Below are 16,613 nucleotides of genomic sequence, written 5' to 3' on the forward strand. Positions count from 1 at the left end.
ATACCTGGAAAAATATCTACAGTAAAAAGGAGGCATACAAAGACATCTAGACATTCAAAAGGACTCCTAAAAAGAAAAAAAAGAAGTCAGAAGGCATCCGTAGCTGAGTATCTTTGTGTACATTTTGCGGAAGACTCGGGAGGAATGGCCGGCGACTAGTACAACGGTTGTATATCAAGCCTTCAAGTTCCCACTCAAGCTATACCCAAAGGAGCATCCCGTTTCCACTCCATTGCTTATTATGCGGATAACTCTCCGGAAAAACTTGGCCCTAGACCCCTATCTTCTGAAACAGGGGTCTTTTACGGAGTATTGCTTCCTTCACATATGTAGAATACGAAAAGACCTTACTTAACTACTCCGTACTGGCAAGCCAAATTTGTTGAGATAGGCGCCTTGTTTCCCAAGCTTCGCCAAGCTACACAAGTAGCTCTATTTTTAGTACTAGCAGAAATCAATCTTTCTTTCTCCTCTCTCTTGCTCCGAATAGCCAGGTCAATGCTTATTGAGAGGAAAGTGTTCCGGGAGTGGTTATACGGGTTTGTGAGGGATGGGGGCTAAAGAGGGTTAAGGGGTTTCTAGTAGTAAGGGTGATGTAGATACAGACCTCTCTCTATATCTATATAGTATAGTTATCCTTATCTTATGTCGTATTCAATGTCCTAGTATATACCCTATAATTAACACTTATACAACTTGCATGTATATCCTTAAGAGTCAGATGCCCGAAGCACAATCACGCGGCGTACAAAAGCCCGTGATTTCCCCCGGTATATTTACTTCCCACCACTCATCTTCATAGGTCACAGTGTAGTGGTAAATCAAATGAAATGATTATTATTTGTCTTTTCCACATTTCTTCTGTTGTACTCCGTACTTTTCCCGAGAAATAATTTTGTAGTGGTAAGGAGGGTTAGTCGTGATATATATATGTTGTAGTTGGAAGATCGGGTACCGGAGTCATCTATCTTCTAGGACTTCACTATGGACCAATCCAGAACAAAACTACAATGTACATAAAGGGCGTCTTGGTGCCAATTAGGATCAAGGAGAAACATCTACATACTACATCACTCATTTTTTTCTTTTGTTTTCTTTTGTTTTCTTTTGTTTTCGTATCCGTGGGCTAATAAGCAAATCGAACGGCGGTACCTGGGGTTACCAAAATGTTTAGACCGTGTGAACCCACCCAGCTGGGAATGGCGAAGGGCAGGTGTTGCTCTTAAATTGATGGGAATCTATGTTGTAGGGAAAGATATACATCCGAAATGGGAAACTGGGTACATATCACGTGATTATATACTCCGTACAAAAATCTTCAATATATTCGGCGGCAAATGTCAATGTTGTTTTTTTTTTTTTTTTTTTCCAATTGCAAATATTCCATGTTATCGATACATGAATAGTTACATCTTAGCCCAAAACAGCGCAGTGGCAAAACATTTATAAAGGTATCTCAAGAACGCCACAGGTGCCAGCTTCCCTGGCTCCCACGATGCTTCAACTCACTTCTTCACTCCGAAAAGCACCCACCTCATGCTAGAGTAGATCATCCCATGCAAAGAGATGTTTTGTAAATACTAGATTCTATCTTGACCCCAACTAGATATCAACATCTAGCTCGAATGCAACTTCTTGACGCGCATGGCACCTTCATACAGACCGCGATCCAGAGCAGCAGCGACAGTCAGAGTACCACCAATGATAGCACAGACACCAGTGAGGAAGTTAGTGAAAGTCTTCGGGCGAGCCTCACGGTTGACAACCTTCATAGGGGATATATCGTAGTTGAAGAAGACACCTGGAATACCGCCGCCGGCATGCACGCGCTCCTTGTGCCCCTCTGCAGCATCGTTTCCGCCGGCAAGAGGACGCTTGTGAGAGGTGACCGAGTACTGGTGAGCCTCGATACTACCCTGACTACCGTAGCCAAGGCCGTGGGTGCCAAGAGGGGCCTTGTCGTAGGCGTTGTGGATGGAGGTCGAGAACTGTGGATCCCAGCCTAGAGGCAAGTACGATGTGGAGACAACCTTGACAAAGTACATGAAGTTGTAGGCAGGCTCGTTAGTCTCCTGCTTGGTATCGTCAAGCGGGTTGGTGTGGTGGTGATCAGTCCAGCCCCAGCGGCCTGCAAGCTCGGTGGGGAGCTGGGGTCCGAAGCGAAGCTCGTGGACCAAGTGGGACATTGTGTGCTGCTCTGATGGGCCTGCGTTAGGGACAATATAGGCGTCCAGATCGTGGACGTGCATGTTGCCAGTGGTGAAGCTGCGGCCCGGTGCAATGTGGAAGTTGCCAATCACCTTGTTGACCTTCAGCACACCCTCGATCCGACATCCTTCGCGGCGCTGTGCGGCAAGTTTTTCGGAATATCCTTCACGCTTACACTGCTCGATGTTGCTCCCGTCACCGAAGGCCCATTGCTTCTCGGCGTAGGCTTCGCGCACTTCCTCGCAAGTAGTACAGCATCCTGGTTTGATAACCGTGGGGGGAGGCGTTGCTCCACCACATTCACCACAGTAGTCGGGGGCCAAGTGCTTCGCAGCTTCTGATGGGGAGTGTCTGGAAAGGGGACGATAATGAGGTTGTGATCACGACAGGAAGGATTTTGGGTGGAAGGACTGGCACTTACAGGTCCAAAGCCTGGACATCAATCACCTTGCCGCCTTCATCGTGTGGGCTCAGGCGGACTTTGTTCACGCCATGGGCAACACCGACTTGCTGCTCACCAGAGACATCCATCACATCCAAGGTCAAGAGCTCACATGGCAGCCGAGGGAAGGTCATGTTCAAATGAATCTCCATCCGCTCTCCTGCGCAGCAAATTGAGTCGTTAGCGACCTTGCCCTATACATTGTATCTTCTGCAGGTCCATCCTGGGTCCGATCGAGTCCAAACTCTATTCATACCTCGCGATTTATCGACGACCAGCTCCGGTTGCACCACCACTCGTCGGTAGTCGGCCCATTCACCCCATACTAGCCACATAACAATCAATAGCGAAGCAATTGTAATGACACCCCCTGAGTTTGTGCGAATGCGGGCATCTTCGACGGTCTTGGCGAAGGCATCTAGCCTCGTGAATCGCGACTTTGCGGACATCTCGCCGGTCAGTTGACGACCATAGGATGAAGCGCAAAGGCTAGGTGATGGTTTCTGGACAGCAGCAGAAAATTAAACGCCTGTAAGACAAAAAGAACACGAATAGGTCAGCTACGTGGTCATTGGACGCGCAAGCTCCATTGAATGAGGGAGACCCCATTCAAATGAACAGATCAAACAAACAACAATGGAGGAAAATCAAAATGGGGGAAGGCAACCATACCAATAATAGAGTACGAGTGAGTCAATTCAAACTCAATGCGACTGAGTCTTCCAGGCACCCGACAAGAGAGACAAGAACAAGGCCAATTTGAAGCCTCCAAGTGGCCAGACATACTTGCAGGCTCAATGTATGAGGAGCACTCGTGAGGACAGACGACAGCATGTGATTGGCCCACCTGAAACAAAAAGATGAGTCATCACCTAATTAAGACTAGTAGCAATCAATGTTTCCTAATCAGGACTAGTAGCAGTGAATGCCGCCTCATCACGTGCCAATCGTCACTTTTTCTTTGAACTCACTTTAGTTATTCAGGGCTCTATTGTTCTTTGGTAATTCACTGTCACTTTATTATTGTCTTGCAGCTACACTACATAATCTGCAGCCCTCCCCCTCTTCTCCAGTCTTTTCAGTTTGCTCTTTCTTTACCTCCCACATCCCCGAGTCACTTTTCGGAAACCCTGCGATTTCCGCACATGCCAACAACTTCTTTCTGCCTGATCTGAGGCGCAAAGCGCGCTGCTCGCTTCAATTTAGCAGTTTCAGATTTCTTTCAGCTTAACCCCCCTTACAAGAACCTTCGATACCCCATCAACCTCTCAGCGCTCTCCTCCAACCGCCATGAAGAGCATGAAGTCTCGCCGCGGCGGCAATGATCGCGGGGGAATCCGCAAGCGGGGCCCTACTCGCACCGACCGAGATGGCGATATGGATATGGATGCGAGTGGTGCTCGTGCAAAGAGAAACCGGGCCGACAAGTCTGCACTGGGTGGACGCGCAGCCGGCACAGGCGCAGGTGGCCGAGCTGTCGGAGCTGGCAACCGGGCCCAGGCTCGCAACAAGCCCCGGGATTCGGATCTGATCCAGAGGGCTATTTACAGCGCCGACAGCCAAGCAAACATTCAGCGCAACAAGAAAAAAACCGGCGGAGACCTGGAACAGTTCAGTGTCCGAGGATGGAAGTCAAGTAAGGCGGCAAGCAACCGTGATGGTGGCCTCGAGAGCCTCATCGCATTCCTCGAGCGACGCATGAACTCATTCATCAAATCCGGACCGCGCGCAAAGATTACAAAGGTATGTCTCTCGTTTACAATAGCGGTCACCAACATCGGTCCTCGACGTTCCTCGCTTCACTGTCCTCTCGTTTTCGAGGACGGCCCTCCTACAAAACGACGATCGACACATTTTGGGCTTTTTGGCGTCCTCCCCTTTGGGTGACCGTGGTTTTCAAGGTCACTTCGCACCTTTCTAACATTCAAATTAGTCACGCACTGAAGGTGACACTCTGGTGGCATTCGTTCGACCTGATCTGGCGGGTCACATGCTTCGTATCAACAACAATGTTTTCGCCGGAGTTCACGTTACCGTTGAAGAATACACTGCCGCCACCGCACTCGATCACGAACTGGCCGCAGTGGACCCTGTTCCTGGCTCGACCGCCGATACAAAGGTTAAGATGACTACTATGCTCGGCAAACGCTTCTTCCCCGCCACTAAGCTACTTAACTTGTCGAAGCTGTCGGACGACCCCGACCTGAATGAGATGGGAATCTTCGACACTGTCTCTACTAAGTCCAAATTCTTCCCTGCTCTCATGAAGGTCTGGGAATTGGGCTTCAAGACTGTAGCTGAGCGACGTGAGGCGGTCGAACTTGTCAGTCTGGCGGAAAACAAGCTCAGCAACATCGGCCCCGTGACAACCCTCGCACAATCTTTCCCCGATATCCAATACCTGGACCTTTCTAAGAACGACATCAAGAATTCGCAGGCGATGATTGGATGGCGCTGGAAATTCCGCAACCTCATCTTCCTCGACCTGACTGAGAACCCGATTAGTTCTGATCCTACTTTCAAGGACACCATGCTCAGGTGGTATCCCAAGCTGCAAACTTTGAACAACGTCCAAGTGCGAACCCCAGAAGAGGTCGCAGCTCAGAAGAAGACCCCGATCCCTGTCTTGCCACCTCACTTCATTGACGACTCCCAAGTCGGCGAGAACTTCGTCCGTGCTTTCTTCCCTGGTTATGACAACGATCGCAACGGCCTCGTCAGCACTGTCTACGATGAGCAATCCACTTTCTCACTGAATGTCAACACTACAGCTCCCCGGGCCGGTCAAACCGAGACAGGAGGTTGGGGTGAATACATCAGAAAGAGCCGAAATCTTGACAAGATCAGTCACCTTTCCGCACGCATGTCCCGCTCCTTCAAGGGAGTCGAGCAAATCCGCGAAGTCTTCAATGCGCTCCCGCCCACTCGCCACCCAGACCTTGTTGCTAAGGCAGAGCAATGGCTCTTTGAATGTCACCCGGTTCCCCATCTCCCCGACCCTACTGGTCAGAGCCCCACTGGCGTTGGTGGCATCTCCCTTATGGTCCACGGACAGCTTGAGGAGAGCGTTGGTGGTAAGGTTGAGATCCGCAGCTTCGATCGAACCTTTATTATTGGGCCCGGTAACACCCCCGGTGGTATCCGAGTTGTCAACGAGATTTTCTGCCTGCGTGCTTTCGGTGGACATGAGGCATGGTCCCCTGAGATCCAGGCACTTTCCCAGGCCTCCCAGGTTCCAGCTCCCGGTCCTGTTCCTGTTCCTACTGCGGCTCCTACACCCCCATCCCTCCCCGCAGTCCCCGCAGTCCCCGCAGCTGCCCCGACTGGCAATGTTGCTGAAGGATACGCTTTGCCTCGACCCGGAAAGTCGGACACCCAGCTTCGGCAGGAGCAGATGGTCGCTGAAATGAGTGGCAAGTCGGGCATGACTTTCGAGTACTCAGAGATGGCCCTTGCAGGAAATGACTGGAATGTCGAACTTGCTTGGAAGAACTTCGAACAGCTTAAGGTAAGCTAATTCTAAGGATATTCCCTCAATTTGCCATTGAATCGTACTAATGACACTCTACAACAGGCGACAAACGCACTTCCTCCCTCCGCTTTCTTCTGAGCACTTGCTCTTCGGCTGTTCTCTGGTTTCATTGAAACCTTCCACGTCCACTCCCGTTTCCATTGTTGTCAGCTAGTCGTCGGGAGTGGTTTGGTGAAAGCCTAATGCATTTGATGTGACAATACCTTTTTTTACTTGCATGGCTTGGGCGAACGGCAATGGTTTGATTGTTTCGAAATATGGACATGGGCCATTGGGCCAGGAACTTTATGAAAGGAAAAACCAAAAAACCCCCCAAAAAAAACAATCAAATGAATGAATCAAATGAATACTCTTGTTCCAATTTTCCACTCAGAATATAAGTAGCAAAGTGTAGACTTGTGAATCTCAAGGGTTGTCTGTAAGTGCCTAAGAAAACAGCCCTGGAGGATTGGCGGTAGTTGCGGAAGATGCCAAGCTGGCGCGCTAGAGGTCATGCGGGCGGCGATCAACATCCCCCATTCAACTTCTCCCTCCCACGAACTCCGCATTGGCCTCACAAAAAGCAAGTTGAGACCAAGGGCAGGATGATTATGGTGAGCTTATGGGATGACGATCACTGCCACAACCACCGGCCATATGTCGCCAAACGAGGAACCAAGCCTGGACGCCTTGGATGCGGGTGCGGAACAATTGACCTCGCGTGCTCCTTGCTGTTTATGCTAACATACGAGGGTACATCCAGTGGACTACGATCCGATTGAACACTTGAATGCCGTTTTCTCCCATCCATCCACCCTTTCCTCCGTTTCTCAGATCGCCGACGCCCTGAACGAATGCGAAGATGAGCTGGACGATGACATTGGCAGACTGGTGGAGGAGCAGGTCACCTCCAATGCCGATAGCGTGGAACGAATCAAGGCAGCCAAGGCTGATCTGTCGGAGCTGTTTAAGAAGATCGATGACGTGCGTGACCGCGCATTGAAGACCGAGCAGGCAATCACCGATATGACAGCCGACATCAAGCAATTGGATAACGCAAAGAAGAACCTCACACTATCGATGACGGCGCTCAAGCGACTGCAGATGTTGACTACGGCGTATGATCAGCTCCAGGCCCTCAGTCGGACCCGGCAATATGGAGAATGTGCACAGCTACTCCAAGCTGTCATTCAGCTCATGGCCCATTTCAAGTCATACCGCTCGATTGACCAGATTGCAATGCTCAGTCGGAATGTTGCGGATATACAGCGAGACCTGCAAGAGCAAGTATGTGAGGATTTCGAGCTGGCCTTCGCCAAGGGCGAGGTAGGCTCGAAGCGCGCGATGCTCGCGGAGTCGTGTCAAGTGGCAGATGCTCTGGGAGAACACGCACGGACCCGACTAGTGACTTGGTATTGCAATACACAGCTTCGTGAGTACCGGCAGGTCTTCCGGAACAACGAGGAAGCTGGATCATTGGACAACATCTCCCGCCGATATTCATGGTTCCGGCGCATATTGAAGATATATGATGAAGAGAATGCGGCGATCTTCCCGGCTTCGTGGAGAGTAAATGAGGTCTTAGCAAATGTCTTCTGTGAGGGTACACGCGAAGATTTCAAGGGTATTTTATCTCGATCTGTACGAAGCGGGCAGACTATCGATGTCAATTTGCTCCTTTCGTGCTTGCAAGAGACGCTTGATTTCGAGCATTCTCTTGAGCGCCGCTTCGCCCCTTCATCGCGTGCATCTGTTGATACATTCGCCTCCGCCGAACCGCCTGTATTCAACCAGTCAATTTCCGAGGCCTTCGAGCCATACCTCAGTGTCTGGGTCGAGGCTCAAGACAAGCAACTCGCAGCCCTACTACCGAAATACCGCCAACAACCCCTCAAAGTACCGGACGAGGAATTCAACTCGCATACTGTGATTTCATCCTCGACTGAGCTTTTCACTTTCTATCGTCACGCTTTACAACAATGTGCAAAGCTCTCAACTGGTGGCAGTTTGGCGGAGCTGGCCAAGGTGTTCGCCAAATACCTGGATCAATATGCCCAGCAAGTCCTTCTCAATTATATAAGTGAACGACCAACACTTCACACGCCGTCTAGGGTGCCCTCGGTGGAAGATTACATCTCAGTCTTGAACACTGCTGATTACTGCTACACGACTTGTTCCCAGTTGGAGGAGAAGATCAGGGGTAGATTGGATGAGAACCTGAAGCAATCCGTGGATCTGCAAAGTCAGGCAGACTCTTTCATGGGTATTGCATCCGCTGCTGTACGAGGTCTTGTGCGCCAAGTCGAAGTCGACCTCGAGCCTTCCTGGCGCGAAATGCGCAACACACCTTGGGCTAAAATTGAGGTAGTCAGTGACCAGAGCTCGTATGTGGGCGAGATGCTCTCCCGGACGAAGGAGAAGGCAACTGGGGTTTTACAGTTGTTGCATAAGCAGCAATATGCGCGTGCCTTCTCCGATCATCTGGTGGAGCTCATATCGAGCCAGTTCATTAGCAACGTGTTCCAATGCAGGCCTCTTTCGGAAACTGGCGCAGAACAGGTATGATGCCCCCCCCCTGGGGGATGTAATTGTATGTCTCACTAACTCCATTGATAGATGCTTCTCGATTCCTACACTCTCAAGAGCGGCCTTTCATCCCTGTTACCTGCTCCAGCACCCGCCGGCTTCGTCAAGCGTGTGAACAGCAGCTTCTTCAAGATCGAAACTCTCCTCAAAACCCTCCAGGTCCGGCCGTCACCACCGGAAGCTCTTGTGCAAGCATACCTCATCCACATTGCCGACTGCAACAATAACAACTTCCGCAAAATCCTCGATCTCAAAGGCATCCGCAGCCGCCAAGATCAAAACCACCTTGTGGAGCTATTTCAACTTCACCGTGCATCAGACCGCTATGCATCCAGCCTACAGCAGAGCAACCCAATCCTCGCCTCTCTCCAAGGGCCATCTGCCACCGCCACGGGCTCAGTATCCCAAGGCCTGGGTCTAGGCAGTGCCACCGCAGCCATGCCCTCCCGCTTTGATGCCTCTATGCTCGGCTCTGCCATCATGTCCGCTGCCAAGGATGGCGTTGATCGCTTCGGAAACCCCAGTCTAAGCACTCTGGGTGCTGGTGTTGCTGGCGCTACTGGGACAGCTACATCTACGTCTGGCGTGACCAGCCCTTCAGGCGCCTTGTCCCCTTCCCTGGCTAGCTCCACCCTACAATCTAATCCCATACACACACCAGCAGAAAGCGCCACAGGAAATCTCAATGAAAACCTGAAGAACATTGGCAAGTTCTTCCGCCGCGATCTCGGCGGTTTTGGAGGCCGGTTCGGGCGGAGTACTGAGGATGGGGCGTAAACCATACCAGTCCATTTCCATTATGTCTTATTTCTTTCTGGTTATATCTTGACTCGAATGTGGATACACCGTTGTAGAAATTTCCTTTGCCGCTTCGGCTGGTTTGTTCAGGTCATTCCATACCCGAAGGTCTAGTTTATGTATGCTCATGGCACCCTGTCTTGACCTCATGTTTTGCAGTTGTATACCACTGGGATTGAATGCGTTGAATGCGATATCCGTGGTATCTTGGATCTAATCTGTCTATATTCCTCTATTCCACATACCAAAATCCGGATCCATCGCCTGACGTGGGTCAAATGTTCTCTGAAAATATTATCCTCCAAATGACATGTCGCGATAAGGAAAGGGCCTATGTACATCTATGGATGTGCGCAATAAAATACATCTGTATCGACTTTCCAAAATCACTTCCTTTCCCTATTGTAAGACAAACCCAAACCAGAAAGTCTTCCGCAATGAATCCTGAACCCCCACAACAACCTCAACCCCCGAGGTATACCCTCCGCACCTACCGACCAGGGGATATAGGCTGGATAATCCACCGCCACGCAACACCCTACGAAACAGAATACGGCTGGGGTACAAAAATGGAAGCGCTAGTATGCAAAGTGGGGGCTGAATTCCTCGACAACTACGACGCATCCACAGACCGGTGCTGGATCGCCGAGCGCAACGACGAGTTCCTCGGTTGTATAGTTCTTGTCCAAGACAGAGAGCTTGTCAACACAAGTTGCGTCTCCTACTTGTTGAGCCCAGCGCGCGGGGCCTTGGACTCGGCCGTGCTTTGATCGAGCAGTGTACGCGGTTTGCGCGCGAGACGGGGTATGCGCGGATTCGGCTTTGGACGCAGAATGTGCTTGTTTCGGCTAGGAGGTTGTATGTGAAGGAGGGGTATCGACTTGTTAAGTTTGAGGATCATGGGGCTTTTGGTGAGGGGCATTTTGGGGAGTGCTGGGAGTTGGTTTTGTGAGGGGGGGTATATGGTTCCGAAAAGGGAAGGTGGGTCTGTACATATACACATTGAAGAGGGGAACGCTCAAGGCAGTATGCTCTGAGGCATACGGGTCGATTCAGCACTCGCAGTTCAGTCTCATACCCAACCTTGCATACAAAGGAACCTGCGCTCGATACCCAAGGAGTCAATTCGGAGAGTTGTAGAGGTGTGTTCTATTCAATCTGTCTCTTCCTACTACTTGTATCCTCCGTTCCCTAAGATTACATAACAATATGCTTGGCAAATGACAGGACAGGTAAGGCCAGTATGTACGTGGTGGAGGGTAAGGTCCCCCACTACAATATATAAAATCGATATAAGAGTAAGAAAAGTATTTCCCCGGAAGCAAACATGAGCTTAAGCCCAGAACGCATGACGTACTTGACACGTCCGCTTAGCTCCCTATTGCTTATAAGAGCATCAAATACATGATTGCCCTCCCCTTGGTCCATGGAATAATAAGGGTTCCCGGATTTCCCGGGCTTGTCTTGCCAGGTGATTGGGGTTCTGGACCGAGGCGCAGTCGAGGTTTATTGCCACTTGAAAACATGGCGGCAAATACCAACGAACACATTCACTCTCAGGCTGGGATCATGAAGGCCTTTTCAATTTTCTGTTTCGATATGATTTATCAATCGGACTGAACAAATCAGAAGACATAGTGTGATTTACAGAGGAAACAACGCTACATTTCCAGCAAGTCCCAAGAGCGCCAGTGTGCCGGTATCAACGCTCGCCTGTGTATTAACGTTTGGCCAACTCGGCATGTGCTCGTTTAGTTCTGCTAGCGCTTGGTTCACGTAGTAAATATTTGTGGTCTTCCATATTGTAGCCTTGCTGCTTTATGGGGCTCCCTGAACATGAGATCCGGGATCGGGAAGATCATACTGGATATCCTGTCCAAAATTTCTTGGCATTTGTGCTGGCCTGCAAGCTTGTGAAGGCTGGCCCATGGACGAAAGCCTTCTCAACCCTGAAAGGCTTCCTGGGCACAATTGCACAGCCCCCTACTAGGAGCATCATAAGCGAACAATAGCTTGATACATGAAACGGCTCCCTCTCATGGGAGGTGAATAATCTCCATTGATCAATCTACCAGAGGAATAACGGTCCTGCAAAAAAACAATTATGGCTTCTTCTCGTGACAATTATTATCAGCAGCCCTCAACCAATCTATCCTATTTGGGGACGGATTCCTTTGATGAAGGAACTATCGAACCTGAAAATGCATCAGCACAAAGTGATCTGATACCAATTCCCTGTCAGCGGTCGTCCTTATCGGCTTTATCACCTGCAGCGCCAACGGCATGTCTAGAACCAATCAATCCAAACCATGCCCCGTCTTCATCCCACTCACTTGATGATGTGAGCGAAAAGCATGATACACTCCTACCGGTGTTCCCTCAAGCCTTACATCGGTCTTCGCCATCGATTGATGAGGGTGTCCTGCGTCCGCGCTCGCAGTCGATCGCGTCTACTGAGCGCTCAATGGCCCATTCCATGACTCTTTCGGATTTATATTCAGCTCAGACTTCCAAATTTTACTGTGATGACGTGTCGCTGTTAGAAGCGGCGACGCTGGATTCCCGGGATGATGCGTTCCATGTTGACGGATGCCCTTTTGCTTTTTCACCTGGACAGCTCAACAAATTGCAAAATCCGAAGTCACTCGCAGCATTCTTCGTTGTTGGTGGGTTGGAAGGGTTAAGGAAAGGACTACGAACGGACCTTGATGCCGGTCTATCCGTCGACGAGGGTCGATTGGATGGTTTCATAGACCTTCAGCAAGCAATTTCACACATGTACGATGGGCCAACCTGTCTCGTTGAATCAAAACTACACGACAACCCAACAGGAGGATTGGCTGCAACAACCAACAATCGGTCGGGTTTCGAGGACCGTATACGCATTTTTTCTGAGAACAGATTACCAGCTCGAAAGTCAGTTGGGATTTTCAAGCTATTTTGGATTGCATACAACGATAAAATTATTATTCTCTTGACCATCGCCGCCGTCATCTCCTTATCTTTAGGGATCTACGAATCGGTAGATGCCGGCACGGGCGTGGAGTGGGTGGAAGGGGTCGCCATTTGCGTGGCAATTTTGATTGTGACCGTTGTCACAGCTGCTAATGACTGGCAAAAGGAGAAACAGTTTGCAAAACTTAATAAACGAGTAAGTAAATTGGCCCGTCTTTAGGTTATGTTGGTTATCTGATTTCCAATCAGAATAATGACCGCGATGTCAAAGCTGTTCGCTCCGGAAAGTCGGCAATGATATCGATATATGATATTATGGTGGGCGACGTGCTACACCTTGAGCCTGGTGACTCTATTCCAGCTGACGGGGTCTTGATCTCGGGGTATGGTGTCAAATGCGACGAATCATCAGTCACCGGCGAATCAGATCAGATAAAGAAGACGAATGGACATGGGGTATGGCGGTGCATCACTGAAGGTCGTGCCAATAAAACCCTTGACCCATTTTTGGTTTCTGGCAGCAAGGTACTGGAAGGCGTGGGGACCTATCTGGTGACTGGTGTTGGACCTTTCTCCACGTACGGTCGACTCATGCTATCTTTACAAGTCTCGAATGATCCAACACCGCTCCAGGTCAAACTCGGTCGTCTTGCAAATTGGATCGGATACTTGGGAACAGCGTAAGGATTGAACTTTCTATATATGGAAGGAAGGCGCTCACAATGAATCATAGTGCCGCTATCATTCTCTTCCTTGTCCTAGTGTTTCAGTTCATTGCCGATCTTCCCAATCACCCTGATCAGAGTTCAACTGTCAAGGGGCAGCATTTTGTCGACATTTTAATCGTGGCGGTCACCGTTATCGTTGTCGCAGTACCAGGCAAGTACCTAGTCACGGAATTTGGACTTTCCTTGTTTCTCATATCTTTTCCAATCTCATAGAGGGCCTTCCCCTCGCCGTGACACTCGCTTTGGCTTTTGCCACGACTCGCATGGTCAAGGAGAACAATCTGGTTCGCGTTTTACGAGCCTGCGAAACAATGGGAAATGCTACGGTGATATGCTCAGATAAGACAGGAACCTTGACCCAAAATAAGATGACGGTTGTCGCCGGTGTATGGGGCTCAGGTCACAGCTTCAGCCGAATGCCGGAGGATGAGGCTAACTCGGTGAATATCGCATCCGTTTTGCAACAAATTTCAGATCCGGTTCGAGATCTTATACTGAAGAGTATTGCCCTCAATTCTACCGCCTTCGAGGAAGGAGCGGGCGGGCAGCAAGAGTTCATCGGAAGCAAGACTGAAGTTGCCCTTCTCCAGTTAGCCTATGACTATTTAGGTATGGACCTTACACTAGAGCGTGAATCCGTCAAGATTACTACTGTCCAATTTTTTCCATTCAACTCGACCCGGAAATCAACGGGTCTCGTTTACCGGCTTCCTGGAGGAGAGTACCGTTTTCTTGTGAAGGGGGCCGCTGAGCTTATGATCGATGCGTGTTCTACGCAAATTACAGGAATAACTTCTGCTAGCAACGGACTCCAAACGGGACCCCTCTCCGACGCTAAGCGAGATCAAATCCTTCAGATCATCAATCAATTCGCTACTGCGTCCCTTCGAACCATCGGGTTCGTATATAAAGACTACTTGGCCTGGCCTCCCACAGGGGCGGAGAAGATAGAAGATGATCCATCTTTAGCCGGTTTTGACGATGCCTTCCGAGACATGACATGGGTTGGGGTGGTGGGTATTCAGGATCCCCTCCGGCCTGAAGTTTCTCCAGCGATTCGCAGATGCCATTCTGCGGGTGTCCAAGTGAAAATGGTAACTGGTGACAACATTGCAACTGCTGTCGCCATTGCATCATCTTGCGGTATCAAAACGGACGGCCTAGTCATGGAAGGTCACCAATTCCGACATCTATCGGTCGAGGAACTAGATCGGGTGATTCCACGCCTACAGGTCCTAGCCCGTTCTTCGCCAGAGGATAAGCGTCTCTTGGTAGAACGTCTCAAGAATCTTGGCGAAACAGTTGCTGTAACGGGTGACGGCACAAATGACGGGCCTGCATTGCGAACCGCGGACGTCGGATTTTCTATGGGTATTGCCGGTACTGAGGTAGCTAAAGAAGCTAGCTCAATCATTCTCCTCGATGATAATTTCCGATCTATTGTTACGGCGATCGCCTGGGGACGGACGGTGAATGACGCCGTCGCCAAGTTTCTTCAATTCCAAATCACTGTCAACATCACGGCCGTTATTCTGACGTTCGTGTCGTCAATTTATAGCGATTCGAACAACCCAGTGCTGAATGCGGTGCAGTTGCTCTGGGTCAATCTCATAATGGATACGTTTGCTGCTCTAGCCTTGTAAATATTAGGCCCTTCTACCATGGCATGTCTACTATCCTGCTAACGGATCATGGAATCTAGAGCCACCGACGGCCCTACACCTGAAATTCTAGATCGAAAACCCGTGCCGAAAAGTGCCCCACTCTTCACGATGAACATGTGGAAGATGATCCTCGGGCAAACAGTCTATAAACTCGCCGTAATCTTTATGCTATACTTCGCTGGGGACCAAATCTTGAGCCCACAACTTGACAGCAACAACCTAGAGCTCCGGGCCAAGCAACTTTCGACCGTTGTTTTTAACACATTCGTTTGGATGCAGATTTTCAATGAACTTAACTGCCGCCGCCTCGACAATAAGTTCAATGTCTTCGAGGGTATATTCAAAAATTATTGGTTCCTAGGTATCAATGCCGTCATTGTGGGCGGACAAATTATGATTATATTCATTGGCGGTCAGGCATTTCGCGTTACTCGTATCAATGGCGTTTTGTGGGTTGTCTGTCTCATTTGTGCCGTGGGCTGTATGCCGTGGGCCATGATTCTTCGCCTGATTCCCGACGACCGCTTTGCTCTCGGTTTCAATGCTGTCACCAGTAGCTTTGCTTTCCTCTTGCGTCCATTTGTCAAAACATTTCAAGCTGTTGGCAGAAGCTTCAAAGCTTGCATCTGGGCTCTTACCCGCTTTACTCGGCGGGTTTTGTCTCGACGAGTTTCAAAGCATGGTGATGATCAAAGGGCTGGGGATTCAACAACTCACCAGCCCCAGGTAAAACAAAGCCCTCATTCGATGCAGCAGAGGCAACAAAATACCCCTGCTCACACTCAGGCGGAACAACAAAGATCGGTACCCTCGATTACAATAACGACTTCCCCTTAACTCTCCGGGGTCTGAAACGGCGCTGAAGTTATCCAGAATCTTTCAATAGTCAGCGTTGTTATTCAAATACATTGTGAACTGTCTGCTACAACGTGTTCATTGGTCAGGTGACCCTGTAGGTAACATTTAGGGACGTGCTCGGTTTTACTCAGTGTCCAAAAAGCGGCAAGGGGTGAGCACTAAAACGGAAAGGGAAAGGTCTTGAGTGCCAGGCATTATCCGGTATATATGTCTTATCTGAGTACTTTCTCTTATTCTTCTTTTTCTTCTTTGCATTCAAATGATCTCTTGAGATTAACATTTAAATGAATAAGTTTTGATGACCTTGAAAGGGGTGTACGATGTATAATGTACGACCTTAAAGGAGCTGATATATAAAGTTGGAATAAGGTAAGTGGGTCAACCCTATTTTAGGCTAGTGGTCACGTGGAATGAAATTTGTGCAGAGTTGGTGCATATTCCAGACAATAGTATAGCGGTCATTGTGTCGTATTTGTTAGAGTCTACAGGGTAGATGAGATATCATGAAGTACAACGTAATGTGTAGGCACGGCACAACACACATCTCACCTACCACACAATCTCACCACATCACTTATCCTACCAAAACAAACATCCTAGCGAAGACGACATTTCTCATTGGACTACCCTACAAGCCAACCATTGTAACTTGTCACCGGAGACATGGTGTCGCACCTTCGGGAATAATGGCCTGTTCATCAATCATGAACCAATTTCTGACCGGTTGCTGAAGTATTGGGACCCAGAATACCGAGAATTAAGTCAAGACACCTTGAACGGTACATCGGTACATAGACCAGTATGCACTCAATAAGGTCCCATTTCCCGCAGAGGTCACCCTATCCAGTTCGTATAGCCCCGAG

At 49.5% G+C, this 16,613-nt stretch overlaps 5 protein-coding genes across 5 annotated transcripts; 4 read left to right on the forward strand and 1 right to left on the reverse strand.

Moving 5' to 3' along the window:
- Positions 1-1,616: 1,616 nt before the first annotated feature.
- N7516_010994 (retrograde cargo receptor ERV46) lies at positions 1,617-3,484 on the reverse strand (the record flags this gene model as incomplete). Its single annotated transcript, XM_057223712.1, has 4 exons — positions 1,617-2,559; positions 2,630-2,810; positions 2,907-3,153; positions 3,437-3,484. 4 exons carry the CDS (start codon positions 3,482-3,484, stop codon positions 1,617-1,619), a joined length of 1,419 nt encoding a protein of 472 aa, XP_057068852.1.
- A 456-nt stretch (positions 3,485-3,940) lies between these two features.
- Positions 3,941-6,260, forward strand: N7516_010995 (uncharacterized protein; the record flags this gene model as incomplete). The annotated part of the gene is made up of 3 exons (XM_057223713.1): positions 3,941-4,393; positions 4,584-6,158; positions 6,225-6,260. 3 exons carry the CDS (start codon positions 3,941-3,943, stop codon positions 6,258-6,260), a joined length of 2,064 nt encoding a protein of 687 aa, XP_057068853.1.
- A 528-nt stretch (positions 6,261-6,788) lies between these two features.
- N7516_010996 (putative GARP complex subunit Vps53) lies at positions 6,789-9,524 on the forward strand (the record flags this gene model as incomplete). The annotated part of the gene is made up of 3 exons (XM_057223714.1): positions 6,789-6,861; positions 6,925-8,720; positions 8,778-9,524. The coding sequence occupies 3 exons, from the start codon at positions 6,789-6,791 to the stop codon at positions 9,522-9,524; spliced, it is 2,616 nt and encodes an 871-aa protein (XP_057068854.1).
- Positions 9,525-9,982: 458 nt separating this feature from the next.
- Positions 9,983-10,315, forward strand: N7516_010997 (uncharacterized protein; the record flags this gene model as incomplete). The annotated part of the gene is made up of 1 exon (XM_057223715.1): positions 9,983-10,315. The coding sequence occupies one exon, from the start codon at positions 9,983-9,985 to the stop codon at positions 10,313-10,315; it is 333 nt and encodes a 110-aa protein (XP_057068855.1).
- A 1,334-nt stretch (positions 10,316-11,649) lies between these two features.
- On the forward strand, positions 11,650-15,729 carry N7516_010998 (uncharacterized protein; the record flags this gene model as incomplete). Its single annotated transcript, XM_057223716.1, has 5 exons — positions 11,650-12,696; positions 12,750-13,180; positions 13,234-13,372; positions 13,444-14,867; positions 14,931-15,729. 5 exons carry the CDS (start codon positions 11,650-11,652, stop codon positions 15,727-15,729), a joined length of 3,840 nt encoding a protein of 1,279 aa, XP_057068856.1.
- Positions 15,730-16,613: the final 884 nt, after the last annotated feature.

The sequence above is a fragment of the Penicillium verrucosum genome, assembly GCF_028828655.1.
Source record: "Penicillium verrucosum strain IBT 35672 chromosome Unknown utg000005l_segment0_segment0, whole genome shotgun sequence".
Taxonomy (NCBI): Eukaryota; Fungi; Ascomycota; class Eurotiomycetes; order Eurotiales; family Aspergillaceae; genus Penicillium; species Penicillium verrucosum.